This window comes from Manacus vitellinus, unplaced genomic scaffold (genome assembly GCF_001715985.3).
Source record: "Manacus vitellinus isolate BGI_N305 unplaced genomic scaffold, ASM171598v3 scaffold_7_pilon, whole genome shotgun sequence".
Taxonomy (NCBI): domain Eukaryota; kingdom Metazoa; phylum Chordata; class Aves; order Passeriformes; family Pipridae; genus Manacus; species Manacus vitellinus.
The window spans coordinates 12,593,847-12,611,562 of NW_021940813.1; the positions used below are offsets into that span (position 1 = coordinate 12,593,847).

General features: G+C 45.5%; 1 protein-coding gene across 1 annotated transcript in view; it reads right to left on the bottom strand.

The window, feature by feature from the left end:
* Positions 1 to 10,087: 10,087 nt before the first annotated feature.
* The window catches only part of RAI2 (retinoic acid induced 2), a 46,945-nt gene continuing 39,316 nt past the window's right edge, over positions 10,088 to 17,716 (bottom strand). Inside the window, 2 exon segments of the mRNA XM_008922356.3 lie at positions 10,088 to 11,690; positions 11,692 to 13,086. Of these exon segments, the coding sequence (XP_008920604.3) occupies positions 11,307 to 11,690; positions 11,692 to 12,981 (1,674 nt within the window). The 5' untranslated portion in view covers positions 12,982 to 13,086 and the 3' untranslated portion in view covers positions 10,088 to 11,306.

Consider the following 17,716-nt stretch of genomic DNA (forward strand, 5'->3'; position numbering starts at 1 on the left):
TGACTGTACTTTGTGCCACTGATCATCATCCTCTGGGCACAGCCATTCAACCAGTTTTCTATGCCCCTGTCTGCTCATCCAGCCTACACATCAACAGCTTGTCTGTGAGGATCTTCTGACTGTGTGCTTCCCTTTGCCACCTCTTCACCAACCTGACCTTTATTTCCCCAGCTCCACTCACATGATAACCACTAGTGTCAGTCATAACAGATGCATCGTTTGCCATGGCTGCATCCAACTCAAACTGAATTCAGGGGAGACAGATAACACAATAGCCAAGGGATAATTTGAGCAACGTGCCCAGTCAAGGTCCAACTCCAGTCATGTTTAAAAGAAAGTAGGTTTTCTAGTAACTATGAAAATACAGCTATGAGTCAATTATTTTATTCCATAAATAGTGGACAGCCCAGGGTGCATTGAGCTCTCCTGCACAACAGCAGGCAGCATACCAGGATCTCCCCTTGAGTAGGGACACCTCTCAAGGTTACTCCTCAAGACTGAGAAGTTTCTTGCTGCAACAGATTGTTGGTAAGTGTATAGAAGCATGCTAAACTTTGAAATCTTAACTAAGCGATGTAAAGGATTGATTGTACGCATATAATCCTTTAGACATAAATAATTGATCAAGTCTAGGACTGAGTCTGGATCCATCTTCACCTAAACTCTCCTCTGAGAAGGAGTTTAGGATGCAAGTGGCGTCTTTCTTAACCTCATGACTCAATGGGAGGATCTCCCTGACAGTGTTGTCTGACTCTGTCCTCTATGCAGTAAATAGTCAAGTGTACTTTGCTATTATATCTTGTTAAGTCATTCTCACTTTTTTGATCAAACTTTCTTAAATCTCTCGTTTATACCAATGAAAATATTGCCACTTCTCTCTTACGAGTGAAGTGCGTCGCTGTACCCGACAGGTCTTATGGAAGACAGCGTCAAAGGCCTTCCTGAAGTCTGGGTAGACAATATCCACTGTTCACCCCTCATCTACCAGGCTGCTGGTCATTTTATCATGGAAACTTAGCAAGTTGGTGAAGGATGACTTCCTCTTGGTGAAACCATGCTTGCTATTTGTGATGAGCATCATCTTGTTCCTTGTGCCTGAAAATGGTTTCCAGGATAACTGCTCCATCAGTTTCCCAGGGGTGGAGGTGAGACTGACTGGCCTGTAAGTTCCCTGGGTCCTCCTCCTTGCTCTGTTTGAAGATGAGTGACATCTCCTTTCATTCCGTCTTCAGGCACTTCTTCCACTCACTATGATTAGTCAGAAATTATGGAGAGTGGCCTCACTTTGCCATCCGCCAGCTCCCTCAGCAGTCATGGCTGCATCACATCAGACTTAAGTTTGTTCAGTTTACTAAGGTATTCCCTGACCCAGTCCTTTTCCACTAAGGGTCTATTGTTTTTGCTTCAGTCTTTCCCTTTGGTCTCTGGGACCTGGGATTCCTGAAGGCTGGTCTTGCTAGGAAAGGCTGAGACCAAGCTGATATTCAGTACTTCAGCATTTTCCATGTCCTGTGTAACAAGGTTCCCTATCTCATTCATCGGTGGGCCCACATTTTCCCCAGTCTTCCTTTTGTCACCTATAAAGTGCAGTCTATTTTAATGCAGTATCATGTAAAGAAACGCATTTTAAAAGTGGCTGTCAGTATTTTTTCCTTTGATTGGTTAGCTAGTTATATAATAGGGTAAAATGAATGAAGAGGTGTGAACCTCTTCTAAGTAATGAGCCTCTTCATCTCTCTGCTGCTCTTTCTGCGAGTCGAAGCTAACTCTGTGTAGAGTTAGACTGGCTTGGTTTAAGGAGGAGGGAAAAAGAAAAAAGTGAGATCCCCTTGAGATCAATTTCAAAGGTCATATATTCCTCCTCTCTATTTTTATTACATGTAAAACTATGGGAGTGAGTAAAAAGTGCTCATTTGGAACTGCCTAAGAGTGATGCAGGGAGGCAGAAGCTGATTTCATGTCCATTTTAGTGGTGAAATGATTGCTGCTTTTTTTTTTTCAAGCCTTGATTATAATCTTTCTCTCTGTAAAGCTTACTGACTGGCCCATAATCCTGAGATTGTGTTCCCCAACTGTCAGTGTTGTGTTGTTTCAAAGGTCATGCAGAGCCATTTTGAGACTTGTTAAAATCTGAGCAGTCTGTTGTAAACTCACTGTGTTGTCAGTCTACAACTATATCTATATATAGCATTTTATATATATTTTAATTTTTTTAAAGTGTGAATTTCAGGGTTGTTTTGTTTTTTTTAAATAGCAAAATATTTTGCTACGTTCTCCTCTGATGATTTGTCCTAAATAAATCTTTGTTATTGTGGCTGTATAGATGATGGGAATTCTATGAGTTCTTAAAATATGCCATTACAGTGATCCAGTGGGCTTTTAAATTCCTCACTTACATAATCATCCATTGCTGTTCTAGCAGATCATTTTGAGTAGTTGTAATTTGCCCCATTTGAATCAGAATTAGCTTCCACCAGCTCCAGAATCTCCCAGTCGTGCTGTACAAGCTGAGGAGTCCTGCACAAGCTGCTTCTCCTCATAGCTTTATGAACCACTGCTAATTTTATTTCAGCTTTCATTATCTGCAGGGGAACTGTTTAGTGCTGATAGCAAAGGCCTCACCTCCTTACTTCTTTTCTTTTTGAATACATGAAGCCATTTTCATCCACAGAGATTCACTTTTCAGCCTCCAAAATCAAAGCCCTTACAGGACAAATGGTACAAGCAAACAGATTCCAGCACAAGGGGAAAAGGTGATTGCATCCCATGTTGTCTGCACAGACAAATGTGAACAGATGTACAGCTTGAAGATGGCAGAAGCTCTTGCTGCCAATGGCTCTTTTCTAGTTATGACAGCTGAAAGAAAATGAATACTTTACAAAACCACCATGACAATTCCCATTACCCTGCGTTGGCTGTCCCAGCAGTGAATTCAAGAACTGGAAAGACAAAGACTCGTCTCCCCTTCCAGGGGGAAGCTGAGGCAATTGGCAAGGCAGTGGGAAAAATCTTAATGAATGGTGGTACACTTTAGAAGGTCTGGTGTTCAAATGCAAGAGATCATGATTTCACTTACTTTTTCCCTTTCTTATGTTTAGGTTTTTTTCAGTTGTTATGGAGGCACTGTTTCCCTAAGGACTGTGCTAATGCTGTCTAGATTGCCAAGAATGGGGTTTTCAAACAGGTCTGAACTCTTCCTCCCTCAACTTCCACCTCTCCAAACCAGTCCAAACCTCCAGAACAGGTCTTCCTCTTATTGGAGACCATTTTGACGGAAGGATCTTTCCATGTGCTTCTTACTCCTGCATGTTTTGAAAAAATAAGAGAAGGACTTTGCAGCTCACTTGCTTTATTTCTGATGTAAGTACCAACTGTTGCTACTGATTTCAACCCTTGCCTGGGCATGTAGGTGGTACTCTGTTAGGAACAGATGCCTCTCACTGGGCAATGTTACTCAAGGTGTGACCTACATAGTGCTTTTCTGTCTGTCAGTCTGTCTTTTTAAAATAGTGGGCAGGGAGAAATTAATAAATAAATGTTTAGTTTTAGTGTGCCCTTGGTTTATGCTCATCCTTTAGAGGTGAGGTACTAGATAGGTCATTGTAAGGTACTGGGACATAATTGGTTCTTAGGCTCAATGGGTAATGGTGGGGGGGGCTGGGGGTTTGGTTGGTTGGTTGGTTTCGGTTTGGGGTTTTTTTGTTGGTTTGTGGTGTTTGTGTTTTTTTTGGTTTTTTTTTTATCTGACCGCTCTCAGCTGTTTGTTTACTTTCAAGAAACCAGCTCAGCTGAAGGGAGCACATTACTTTCATATGTCTTTGCACTCACCATAGTATATTAATTGCATTTGCCTGGGTGGTGTTTGACTACAGGAAATGAACAGGTTGGGGAAAGTTTAAATGTTTTGAAAGAAAACAGAAATGCAAGCCTGGGATGAGTGATAGGGTTTGTGTGCAATAAACACGGGAAGGAAAATATATGAAGAATGAAGTAATGGAAAATTAGGAACGAGGAAACCAGGTGGATATACCAAGTAAAGCTGTTTCAGATTCAGATGCACTGACTGTTGAGTCATGACTTGTGTCTTTGACTGTTTGTGTTAAGCTGAGATTTTAAAGGGGAAAGTTAGGAATGAACATTTTTGAACCATATCAGGTGTGTGAAGTCTTTTATCTTGACATGATTTTATCTGAAAACATGGGCTGAATCCTTGTAATTCCCAACCCAATTCTTGGCACATGCACTCTGTCCTTAAATTGTTTCTTCTTCATTGAATGAAGTGCTGCTACCAGTTCCCTCTCAGTATGGTTTCTTTTAACACAAGACCATTTTAGTCAATGGAGGTCTTCCTTACTGAGTTGAGGGTATGAGAAATCTGACCGGATACCAACATCTGCTTTACAGAGAGATGAATAGCTCTCTTGACTCTAATGGTTTTATTAACCAGTATCTATCATAGGACTCTCAATACACCTTTCAACTTAAGTATGTGAGCTAATTCCTCACCTATATTGCTGGTTTTTTGCAAATAAGCTGGAACAACCCCATTACTTGAGTCCTTCATTGAAAGACTTAGTTGGCATTGAGAAGGAAATAATAGAATCAGCCAGGTTGGAAAGGACCTGTGAGATCATCAAGTCCAACCCTTGATCCAACACTGCCGTGGTTACCAGACCATGGCACTAAGTGCCACATGCAGTCTCATCTTAAAAACCTTCAGGGATGGAGAATCCACCACTTCCCTGGGCAGCCCATTCCAATGTCTGATCACCCTCTCTGTAAAGAATTTTTTCCTAATATCCAACCTAAACCTCCCCTGGCAGAGCTTAAGCCCATGCCCTCCTGTCTTACTGATAGTTGCTTGGGAGAAGAGACTGATGCCCACCTGGCTACAACCTCCTTTCAGGCAGCTGTAGAGAGTGGTGAGGTCTCCCCTGAGCCTCCTCTTCTCCAGGCTGAACAGCCCCAGCTCCCTCAGCCTTTCCTCATAGGACTTGTGCTCGAGTCCCTTCACCAGCTTTGTTGCTCTTCTCTGTTCAGGTCCACATTATACTAACCAAGAAATGTTGGCCAGGTCCCATGTTCTACCACACAAGAGGTCTTGCTTGAAAGTCCAGTTGTCCAGAATATCTAGTGAAAAAAATACCCATAGAGAATATTTCTGTTTTCTTAGATCTTGGTTGTTGCACAGATTGCTGTGGCAAAAAGCAGACATCAGCACTTAAATATTCTGTTGGTCTTTTTTAACCCTACTCTGACCCCTATGCACACAAATACAGGTGGTGCTGGGTGAGTGTGGCAGATGCATCATCGGGCCTTAAAGATAGAGTGTGGTGGCTTTGTGCCATCATGGCTGAGCTGTAGAGAGTCTCTGAAGGCCAGGGACATGCTCTCTTATGCTGGACTGTGCTCTGTGACCAAGCTTTCAAAGTACTTATTTTAAAACATTTATTTAAAAAATGAAAAAAATCCACCTATTACCTTTATGAATGTAGGTATGTTGTTTTTTGTGGTTTTTTGTTTTCAATTGTCAAAAAATGACTTTTTGTGTGTATCAGAAACCTCAAAAATGAATAGCTTTCCCATTCTTGTCGATTGGACTTTTAGGGGTTTGCTTGGGGTTCATAAGCTTCAGAAAGAAGAACCTCTTTGTTTTGTGTCTGGTAGCACACCCTTGGTCTGAGATGCTAGACTAGGACAAAACATTGCCTTCAGTTCTTAAGCAAAGAAAGATGGGAACTCCGTTGATGAGGATGTGGTGGGAAGGATGATATTGAAGCAATGCAGAAAATGTGACCGTTTTGAGACAGCTGTGGGCTAAGGAACGTCAGTAATCCCAGGAGCGAGGGGGGGGGGGTGGGACAATGCAAGGCTGATGCGGAGATGCAGTGTGTCTGTTACAAGCATTTAGCTGGAAACATACTTCTAAACAGTGAAAACTGATGTTCCACTTGGAAAATAGTCTTCCTTTCCGGATATTTGATGAGATTGTACCCTGCTGTTTGCACTTTTAATTTTCCTATCTTACTTAGTTTGAAAGAATCCTAATAATTTCAGTACTGGGATATTATCCTATTATTCTAGGAGAGCTTGAGTTATATGGGCACAAACCAGTGCTAAATATTTTAGTGCTTAGTAATATTTCTCCTCAAACATGAAGAAATGTTTCAGATGGTTCAACAACAGAATGGATTTTCCTAACACAGTTGCAATACCCTGATTTGAACAACTGTGAAAAATGTGTTTTCTCCACTAAAATTAGAGGATTTGCTTGTGTGTGTAAGACTACCTCAGAGCACTCTGAATTGCAAACTTCAACATTAAGAGTATGTGGTATAATCTAAGAGAAATGCAACCTTAAATAAGAGGAGGGGGACGCATTGGGACAAAAGTGAAAGGTGAGTGAAAAAAGCAAATTGCACTAATTAACACCATTCATATCACAATGTCAGGCTGACTGCATTTGGGAAAGCAGGAACAGATCCCAGGCAGAGGAAAGTAAGGTCTTTGACTGAGCCCTTCAGCATGTTTTTATAAACTTGAGCACAAAAAGAAACCAAAACATCTGGCACCAGGATATTATGCAATGTTGTTTTATGCTGTTTTCATTGTCTAATATTCTTCATGAGAACTGTTAACGAGTTGCTTATTGTTGTCAGATCACTGTCCCGAGGTGCCTCTGTGAAAGTGAAGTGGCAGAGACTTCCCTGAATTGCACCCTGAGGTGCTCAGTGGACACTTCTGTGCCAACCAGTTTCCCCTGAAACCTTTCAGGGGAAGGTGAAGCTGATCCTTGAACCCCAACAGGTCAAACCCCTGCAGGGATGTGCAAGGTGGTGTAATCATGCTGCTGCTCTGGAAGGGCTGAACAGAAAATGGGTAAAAGTGGTTAAAAAAGTTGGCAGTGATCAGGAGACTACTGGCATATCAATTTGATAGCAGATAGGAGCATGGGTGGTATAAGAGCATAGGTCACACACGTTACTTTGGGCCTGTGAGAGGCAGAAATGGCTACCTTTGCTGTTCTCCTTCCTTTTGCTGCCACCCTTCCCTGTCCCGTGCTGTCAGGGCAGGAGCGAGAAGGCTGTGCTACCTTGTGTGCTCCACATGTGTGTGGTTTGATGTATGGTCTCCCCCAACCCTCACTTCTTGGCTTCCTTCGGCCCAAGAGAGCAAGAGACTCTCCACATGCTCAGTGCTCACCTTCCTTCCCGCTCTCGCTGAGTAGCCCAGGAGCCTTGTCTGAAGCTGACACCTTCCTTTTCTCTGTCTGCCATCAGATCATGGCCAAGGGCCAGCGTTTTGGTTCTCCCTTTTGTTCTCTCGCTGACTGCTTGCTGACTTCAATAAAGGTGAGATGCTAACAGGCCTGGGGTCGGATCTTGTCTCAACTTCCATTGCCTTTCCTCTCCCTATTCTCCACCCTTTCCTTGCTCTCATAACTGTCTGTGTCTTACCCGAGTGCTTGGTGATCTCCCAACCTAGAAACTGTTTAGTCCAGGTAAGTTCCCTGGCTGAGAAGCTGCTCATTCTTCTTTAGGATTAATTTATTTTGTTAACAGCTAACTCCATGTGCTGAAACCTTAGCTGTGCACCCCTGGTCCTGGAGCTATGGCTTGGGCAGCACAGGGGAAGGGAACCAGCTGTCCTGTGGAGGAAAGCTCTTGGTAGGAAAGCTGGTACATTGGAGCTTTGCTGCTCGTGAGGCTGCCATGCACTATGACCTTCATGTGAGATACACAGCCCTGCTCCCTTCCTTGGATTCAATTTCTGGATACCTGCAAAGCCCCTGCCTGACAGGGGTAAGAGAGCAGAGGCGAAGGTAACACACCCCTGCAACCCTCTCCCCTCTCACCCCCTAATAAAAGCCCATACCCAAAGGCCAAGTCACAGGAAGCTTGGAGCCAACGAGGAGCTGCCCTTGAGGGCACACTTCCTCTCTCCCTTTCTCTCTCCCCCTTGCATATACCCATCATTGTAAAACATCATCCTCTTACCATTATAGCTTAATGACTTTCCCTTCAACTTCACTAGAGGTATTAATGTCTCCATTAACAACCACCAGAAATGGAAGCTCCATATATCACGAGTGCAGCTCAGTGTCCTTCTCCTCATACAGAAGTTTCACAAGCAGTTAAAATGTAGCTCTGTAGAAAATTAATGGCCCAATATACAAAATCTGTAATTGCTGCTAGAGGCGAGGAGGAGGAGGAGGTGGTGGAAGTCTTCAATCTTGGTGTAATTAAGTATCTTGTTCTGTGGCTGCTTCTCCCCTATGCTGAGGGGATATAGGACTTGTGCTTCACACACGAGGGATGGTGGGAGGCAAATGGTCCCTTACTTAGCATCGTTTGCCCGACAGTTAAGCAGCAGGAGAGGTGCTGGTGTGTGGCTCCTCTTCCCATGGCCCAGCCTTGACGGCTGTGGTTACGTGAAAGGGTAGCAGGGAAGGGAGTGGGAGCTGCCTGGAGCTTTCCCAGGAAGATGCTGCTCAGGCTATCCCCTGTGCCACTGCAGTTTAAGCAATGGAAAAGCCAGGTGGTGGGGTGTGCGAGCCCAGTCTGCTCTGCTCATCCATTTCTAGTGGCGTGGCTCCAGCCTGTGTTGCTGTGTGGTACTGGGGACATTGGTGGCAACCAGCAGTGCGAGGGAGCTTGCCCATTCTGGAGGTGGCCCCGTAAAGTCAGGGAGGCTGGTCCTGGGGTGGCAGAGCGGGGTGCTAGGATAATTGGAGACTGATCTGGTTTTCCTCAGCCCTGTTTCAGAGGGAGGAGGTTGTAGTTACTCTTTCAAGGATCTGGGGCAAGATGCAGCCACGTGGCTGCTGGTCTAGTCTGCTGTTACCAATACCAGTTGGCTTTAAACTCAATTAGTTGCCCCTAGGCATTGGGTGTTTTGACAGTGCTTGTATGGGCTTATAATGTCATAAAACCTGATTTAGCCTAATTTGTTGTCAGCGTTTCTGGAGCTTGTGGTCTAAATTCAGTTAAACCAGACCACTGTGTGCAGAGTGGGCTGGGAGGCAGCTTCAGCATTGATGTTTCCATTAAAGGCCTGTGAGGGAGAGGAGGGGACACACAAGCACCTGCGGCCAATGTCACCGATGGGCACTGCTCTGCCTGTCCCAGGTGCCCTGTGACCAGCAGGAGGGGCAGTGGTGGACACCCTCCCTCTGCCTGCTGAGCATGCTGCAGGGAATGACACTCACACAAGGATGGCAAGGATTTGGGGCAGTTGGTGCAGCAGATGCAACCACCAGAGTGAGAAACACATACTTGTTTAAAAAAAAAAATTAGAAAAGTATCCCAGAAACTTATTTTGAGCTTGCATCTGTCAACTGCAAAATAGAAATGACAGCAGCTAATGCTGTGACTGCCTTATTTTTAAATAATCTGGTGTAGCCCTGGGGGAAAATCATATTTTCAGAAGGTTTTTGACACTCTAGAAGGGGCCCAGCTGAAACAGACAGGGACAGTGACAACTGGGATGGCCATCTCAAGGGATGTTGAAATCCTCAGCCTTTGCATTGCAATAACCAGATGACACATTTCATCAGCATTGGAAGAAGCAAAATAAAGTAGTAGAGTATTTTCAATTAAGAAAAAGATATTTTAAAAAAAAATACAGTCAGATGACTAAACATTAATGAATCCATCAACACTACGCTTTTCTGAACATTGTCAGTTCTGCCTCCTCTGGGAAAATAAAAGGCTTTAAAAATACTTAAAAAGCAAGAGTTTGACAGCATTTATGCTATGGTTATGTGAAAGTCCTTCACTTCAGTATTAAGCAAGAGGGCAGTGATCCTTCAGCCCAGGAAAAGAGAAACAGCATGCCTTTCCTAACCTCCTAATGCAGATGCATTTTCCAAATACTGAATTAATGTCTGCTGGCATCAAAACTTGAAACAGATTTTGGCATGACACTGGTGCCTAAGGATGTGGTTAGACTTCAGACCCTGATGCCAGTTTTTGGGCAACTTCTCATTGTGTGAACAACTGCAGAAACCTTTGGGAAGAGGAGTCTTGGAAGTAGATTGGATGCAGATAGGCAAAGGAAGGCACAGCTTGTGACAGCATCCAACGGATGGGTTTACAATGGCTTTTTTTATTTAGACAGTCTTGGTGCAGTGCTGGGAACTGCAATTTGAAATTATTTTTAAAAAATCTTTTCTACAGGTATAGCCACAAAAAAGGCAGTGCCCACCAAAGATTGTTCTCCTGCTCTCACATTTGTCTTTTTGTCAGGATGGGTTTTTACAAGTGAGCCATGTGAACTTCAAAGCCAATAGACAGTAATGCATTTCCAGCTCATTTCCATACACAAGTGCAAAACCGTAACCTAGCAGAACTTTTATTTTAATTGTACATTCACATTTCTCCATTGATGTGGGCGGCTTGTACACTGCCGAGTGATAAAGTTACACAGCTCTGCTCTTTTCGTGCATTGATTTCAGCCATCAAAGAAACTTAGAAAACTAACAATAAACAACTTTTCCATATATCTGTAGTCAGGCTGGGAAAAATTATGGGATTTTCTTTTTCCTTCCCTTCCTGCCCCCGGCAACCAAATTCCCCTGACTTTTAGGCTTTTCTGTTTTAAATGACTGATAACATTACTTAATATTTAAGATGGTTTCTGATGGGTCTCTCGCAATGAACCTGGCTTAGGTGCACACTAGGCTGTGCTGCTCTCACTGCTCTGGTAGCTCGTTTGGGTGCATCGTTAGCAGCTGTTGTGATGTGCTCTTCGACAGTGCTGCGGGACAATATAATTTTTCTTAGCCTGCTATTTTTTCCTAACATTTTAGGTTCATCACAAGTCAGTTGCGGTGCTTTACAGTTTACAGACCTTTTTTTGCACAACCTTCTCTGTAGACTGAAAGCCATTCGGAAATGACAAAAAAATGCCGCAACCAATTAGCACGTACAAACATTTATTTTGAAATTTCCATTCTGACTGTTATGAAGAATTACATCATCAAAGCACTTCATGGCAGTGAAAATAGCTCTTACCCCTCTGACTCATCCATTACTCCATTAAAGCTGCAAAATGTGCAATCTGCTTGAAAAATAGGTTGCTTTTTATTCAGTTTCCCATGAAAAGTCAAAATTTGTAACAAAAAAAAGGAAAAAAACAAACCAGCCCAGCTTATAGGGACTCTACATCTGATCCTCTCCCCCTTCCCCCAAAAATAACTTACAAAGATAGTTTAAAGTTTTAAATGAGTTTAAAACCAAGTGCATCTTTTTTATTATTTTTTTTCTTCTTCTCATAATAATCTTAAAATTCTAAAAACCCATAATTTACTTTCTTGGAAAAAAGGCAGCGAGCCGTTGCTTCTTGATTGGAAGAATATGTATCTCCGGTGAGTTCATTTTCTTTAGCTTTACGCTCCTGTTTTTGATGGGTTTCCTGAGGGCCTCGGCGCTGTCCCGGGACTCGGGTGGGCTCTTCACATCATAGCACTGCAGCACCGAGTCCTGGGGCAGGTCCCTTTTGAAGGAAAAGTTTTTGGTGGAGACCCCCGACAGGCCCTTGATCTTGCCGCAGAAGATGGTGGGCACGGCATCCTTGACGGAGACGATGACTTTGGCTGTCTGCGAGGTGCTGACGATTTCGATGTTGTTGCCGGCCTTGGGCTCGCAGCCCGCCCTGCCCGCCTGTTCCACCAGCCACTTTCTGTGCTGCGCGCAGCAGCTCGGCCGTGCTGCTGCCCGGTGCCCTGCCCTCCGCCTTGCCCGCCGCCTCTGGGGGCTTGCAGGGGGCGAAGGGGGCAGCCGGGCCGGGAAGCTTGTCCGGCATGGGGTGGGCACTGCCCTCAGCGGTGGTGGTGGGGCCAGGGCCAGCTGCCTCCCCGTGGGGCCCCCCTGGCTTGCGACACGAGGCGAGGGACAGGTCCAGGGCCCCGTCCTCTGGCGGTGGTGGTGGTGGTGGCAGCGTGGCCTCGCTGGCCCGAAGCGCAGGTGGCCCTTTCATGGAGAGGTCCAAGGCCTCGTTCTCACCACCCATCTTGATGACAGTGTGACGGCTCAGCTGGGGAAACTCTCGTGGGTGGAGGAGTTCAAAGGGCTTTGTCTCCTCCTTCTCCAAGGGGGTCTGGGTGCCCTTGCAGGAGTGAGGGGTGAAGAGTGGTGGCTTGGGTGGGTCAGGGGCTGCCTTGGCCTCGGTGCCGTGGGGCACAGGGATGGGGACAGGGATGGGGATGGGGACAGGGACAGGCAGGGGCACAATGACGGGGTAGGGCACCAGCAGCGTGGCAGGGGGCACCAGTGGGGAGAGGGGTGAGCTGAAGGCCTGGGGTGGGAGAGTGGCGTAGTCAGGGGGTGGCTGACAGGGGGCAGAGCCCAGGGCACCCTGTGAGGGAAACAGGTCCTGAAGGACGGCAGCAAACCCTGGTGTCTGAAAGACGGGGGGCAGGACGGACTCTTGAGTTTGGCCAGAGGGCTTGGGATCCAGGAGCTGGGGCTGCCCAACAGGGGTAGTGGTGCCGGGGAAAAGGCCAGTGTGCAAGGGGCTGGCAGGGCAGGCAGTCCCCGGGGGCAGCACCAGGGGTGAGTTCAGGTGCTGGAAGACATGCTGCTCCAGGAGGACGGGCAGCGGGATGGGGCCCTGGGTGGTCATGACGTAGGGGGTGGCAGCATTGGTGGCTGGCATCTGTGGGGCGGCGCTGCCGGCAACCTGCAGGTGGATGGGTAGGACAACAGGGCTGTCCCCCAGGCAGATGGGCTGCAGCACAGTGGCCGCCACCTTCAGAGCCACCCCACTCTGCGACTCGGCCGGAGGCGTCAGGATGGAGGGTGCAGGAACTGTCACCAGCGGGGAAAGGGCTTTCTTCATCAGGTCAGCCGAGTTGATGTTCCAGGCTTCTGCTGTGATCAACTGGGCCACCCCATTCTCCAGCTTGTTGTTGGCCATTGCTGAGGGCGAGTTGGTGACATCCATGGGCAGGTTTGGGGCATCCTTGTACAGCTCCTCCATGTTGCAGGGCTTCTTGGGCTCTGCTGGCGCCACCTCTACATCGCTGTCAGTGGGACCTGTGGCAGCTCCACGCTGCCAGGAGCATCAGCACCGACATAATTTGGCCTGCAAGCCAAAAAACATATTTTAGGCACCACATAAATCTCCTCCCTAAAATAATATTTGCAATTGCCTTTAAAGACCCCGTCACCAAAGAAAAGCCGTTAAGTGTTTCCATGCTTCAGGCTAACGTATGTATAAGACTGCACTATATATACAGAGATGCTGGATATACATACATCTGTGAGTGTTGTGCAAAGAGTTTTGAGGAACTTATATTTAGCCATAAACACAGATAATTTAAAAGGCCTCGAGGAATGCCTGCAGCCAAAAAAACCCTCCCACTACACAGCCTGAAACAAGGACTCGGGATGCCCATTCCACGTTTTTAAACAAAGCTTCACATAATGACAGTGCATGGCAGAGCTCAGTGACAGCATGTTGTTTTAACTCAACAGAAGCCCCCAAAACAAGTATTTCTAAGAATATTCCACCACTGGCAAAGGCTACTTGATTCCCCTTCAGTACTTGTCCCTTTTTCATTCTGCTGGGATTTACTGAAGGCAAGCAGGCGAGCGCTGCACAGTGCATACAGCACCTCCAAAACTGCCGTGTACAGGACCTGAAAGGAGCATGACCAGGCAACAGCAAAGCAAAACCAATCCAAACTCCAGTGTTCACCCTGCCACAGAGCTAGATACAGTAACATGAACCAGGCAGTGATTCATTAAAGACCTGAAGAATAACACCAAAAAAAAAAAGGCAACTGCAAATTTATTTTGACAGCCCAAGTCTTTATATCAACCAACCAAATGGCAATTAAAAAAGGGCAGAGATGGTTCTGTTCATGATTATGGTGAAATTTGCAGCCTGTTTCCCTGAAAGATTATCACCTCCCTCCCCTTGGGAAAAAAAAAAACAAAACAAACCAGCAAATTAATGGTGCTGCACATCCATTGTAGTGGGTTTCTGTGGCTGGGTTTTGGTAGCGGGGGGCTACAGGGGTGGCTTCTGTTAGAAGCTGCTAGAAGATTCCCCTATCCCATGGAGCCAATGCTAGCCGGCTCCAGGACGGACTTCCTGCCGCTGGCCAAGGCTGAGTCAATTAGGAGTAACAGTAACTCCTCTGTGATAACATATTTAAGAAGATTGTTCCGCAGAAGAAATTCCAGCCAGGGAAGAGCAGAGTGAGAACATGTGAACAACAATGTAGACACCAAGGTCAATGCAGAAGGAGGGGCAGGAGGTGCTCCAGGTGCCAAAGCTGAGGCCCTGCAGCCCGTGGTGCAGACCATGGTGGGGCAGCTGTGCCCCTGCAGCCCATGGAGGACCATCAGGGTGCAGAGACCCACCTGCAGCCCATGGAGGAGCCCATGCTGGAGCAGGTGGATGCATGAAGGAGGCTGTGACCCCATGGGAGGCCCAAGATGAAGCAGGTTTTTCCTGGGTAGGACTTGTGGCCCCTGGGGGACCCACGCTGGTACAGCTCATTCGTGAAGAACTGCACCCCATGGAGGAGTGACCCACGGGACAGCAGTTTGGGAAGAGCTGCTTCCTGAAGGATGGACTCAAGTCCATCAAGGACTGTCTCCTGTGGGAGGATGACCCCATGGGAGCAGGGGAAGGTCTCCTCTCCCTGAGCAGCAGCAAAAACAACAACTGACTGTAACCCCCATTCCCAGTCCCCCTGCACCGCTGGGGGGGAGGAGGGAGAACACGGAAGGAAGGAGGGGTGGGGGAAGGTGTTTTTAAGACTGTTGTATTTTCTTTGGCTCTTATCCTGTTAGTAATAATTATAATTATTATCACCACTTTGAGTCTTGTTTTGCCTGGGAAGGTAATCAGTCACTGACCTCTCCCTGCTCTTATCTCTCATGATATTCTTAGCTGTTTTTTTTCTCTCTCTCATCTGTCCAGTTGCAGAGGGGAGAGTGAGAGAGCAGCTTTAGTGGGTACCTGGTATCTGGCCAGGGTCAACCCGCTACAGTCTTTTTGGTGGCCTGTACGGGGAAGTCATGAAGATTTTGAGATAAGGATAGTAATTGGGAGAGGTAACGGGCAAAACAAGTATCGAACAATGTCAGAGAATAAAATGATCGTGGGGAATTTTTGCTGTAATTGTGGTAAAGGTACAAGGAGTGGATTTTGTGTAAATTGTCCACTTAAGTTTGGTGTTATGATGATGTTATTTTTATTTTTGGTGGGGAGAATTTTCGTTACATTCTTGTTTTGGTAGGTTGTTGTTTATGTAAGGGAAGGTTGTGTGATGAATGTGGAATTTAAAATTCTTAAATATGTGATTCACAGAGGCGAGGGGTGGAATGTCCAGGGTCAACCTACTACATCCATTTATTTAGAAGGCTAAATAATTTCTGCCCTGTGAGCTGGTGCCAGCAGATTTTGGCTGATGCCTGGCCGTTCCACCTGGTGCTGCCCATGCCTCCTCCGAGGTGTGCAGTGAATCCTGCTGAAGTAATAATCACCATGGAAACTTGTCCAGTTTCAACTCCGTTACCATGGGAAAGCACTGGCGCACCCCAAATCTACATTTTTCACCTGTACACAGCTGAATTCTGCTCTGTGATGGCAAATCATGTGCCATCACTTGGCTACTCAGGCCCGTGGGAGTGAGGCACCTCCCCCTGCAAGCGCCATGGCTTTGGGATGACAGGAGATGACAGGGAGGGCAGCACCACTCCAAAACTGGATGGGTAGAGAGTCCCAGCTTGGGGATGTGCCTGTGAGAGCATGCAAATAGCTCCATGGCTCTGGTGCTTGCAGAAATTATTTGCTTGTGCAGATGTTTGTAAGACCAACAAACCTGCAAAGGGGACAGGGAAAAAGGAAAAAAAAAAACCAAACCCCACAAACAGAGGCTAAAAAATGTCCAAGGCAGGGAAGCGGGAAATCTAAGTCTCTCCTGAGACTTGTAAATCCTTGGATTTGGCAGTAAGATCCTATGGTGAGCACAAGACTACCTACAGCAGAAATGCCAGGAGTTGATAGTAGAGGCTGGCTGCATAAAATGCTAATAATTTATCAGGCACGTTTGAGTTCTTAAAAAAGGATTTTTTAAAGTAAACAGATAAGTCATTTCTTTTCCTCTCCTGCTGCTGGCTTAAGGAGAATAATTCTGGATTTTTCTCATCTCCTGAAATGTTCTGCAGAAAACATTCACAAATATAGGGTTGAAGGGTTTTTTTGTTTGTTTCCTTTTTTCAAGCCTTGGCTGACACAGATTACAGGGAGGCAGAGATGGCCAAGCATGGGAAAACAGGAGCAAAAATAAAATCCTTTTCCAGAAAGTGACAAGAATCAGTACAAAAAGCATGGTGCCAGTGTTGTTTTGAAAAAAAAGAAGAGCAATTGTTTCTAAAAATAAAGACAATGAGGAGACAGCTCAGCAGATTCAAGTTGAAAAAAAATAGACATCGTCATTTCTATTAAAGAATTAAAAAGCCATTTTCTACTGCTCTTATATAATCTCTGCCTCCCTGTTTTTCAAATGACCATTTTAAACCCCTGGGTCTCTGCAGCACACACCAGCATCTTTGCTCCTCCAGCTGCTGCAGCACAGCCGAGTATTTTGCACGACAGTGTCTCTTCCCAATGTTTCTGTTTGCTTGGGAAGCATGAGATCACGGTGTTTTCACAGAGAATTAATGATCTGGCAGAGACAGGAAATTCCCCTGGCAAACCCATTTCACATTGAGAAACAGAAAAATTAAGATGAAAATTATGCTGTGTAAGAGACTTGAGGGATTAGCCTGCTGTATGGACCCATGGAGAGAGAGAGACAGATCACTGCTTAAGATGAAAGTATAAAACATAATAAAATCTCCCCATTGCTGCTTTAAAAGGCGACAAGGCTGGAGGCAGAGGAAATATCGAGATGAGGAAAAGAAGAGCTCATCTATCACCATCAGACACCTTGAAGAAATGCCTGTGGGCTTGGCTGGTTTTTTTAAAACATAGTCAAATATTGTTTTCCACACTGAATCCTATATGTTCCTGGGAACTATAAATATACATTGTTGAGCTCTTGGTCCTACACTACCTCTGAGAGGGCCCCATGGTGCAAAGGAAAGGAGACAAGAAAGGTGAAGCACAGCCCTTGATCCAGGTTTATGGGTTTGGGGTGGGAGTTTTTCCTCCCCTCACCTTTCTTATGTGGAATTGTATCTTCCAGTACACCTGCTTCTTGAGCATGTCATCATTACAGAAAAAAAATTAACATATAATATATATATATATATATATATATATATATATATACACACACAAAAACACACTTAAAAATATTTCCCAATCCTGCCCTCAGCATGCAGCTTGGCAGTAGCTGGCTGCCAGATACAGTGGAGTCCCAGCACAACTTGCCTCTGGCTCCCTGTAAAGCAATTTTCAGTTTCATTTGGGAGGGAATCTCAGGGCTCCTAAACACGTGTTTGACTAAACACCTATTATCAAGGTCAGTAACCAGACAGAGCGAAAAGGATCCAAGTCCCCAACCCTCAAGTGAGGAAACCTTTGAAGATCTGAGATAAGAAACAGGCTGAAGTTGTCCAAAGAGGTGTTTCCTAGTTCCTGGACTCCTTTTTTATATACTCCTTATATCAGGTACACAGTACAAAACCTTAAATCAACATGGAAATGACTGAAACTAAAGTCAATTTTTAGTACTGGTATTAATAATGAT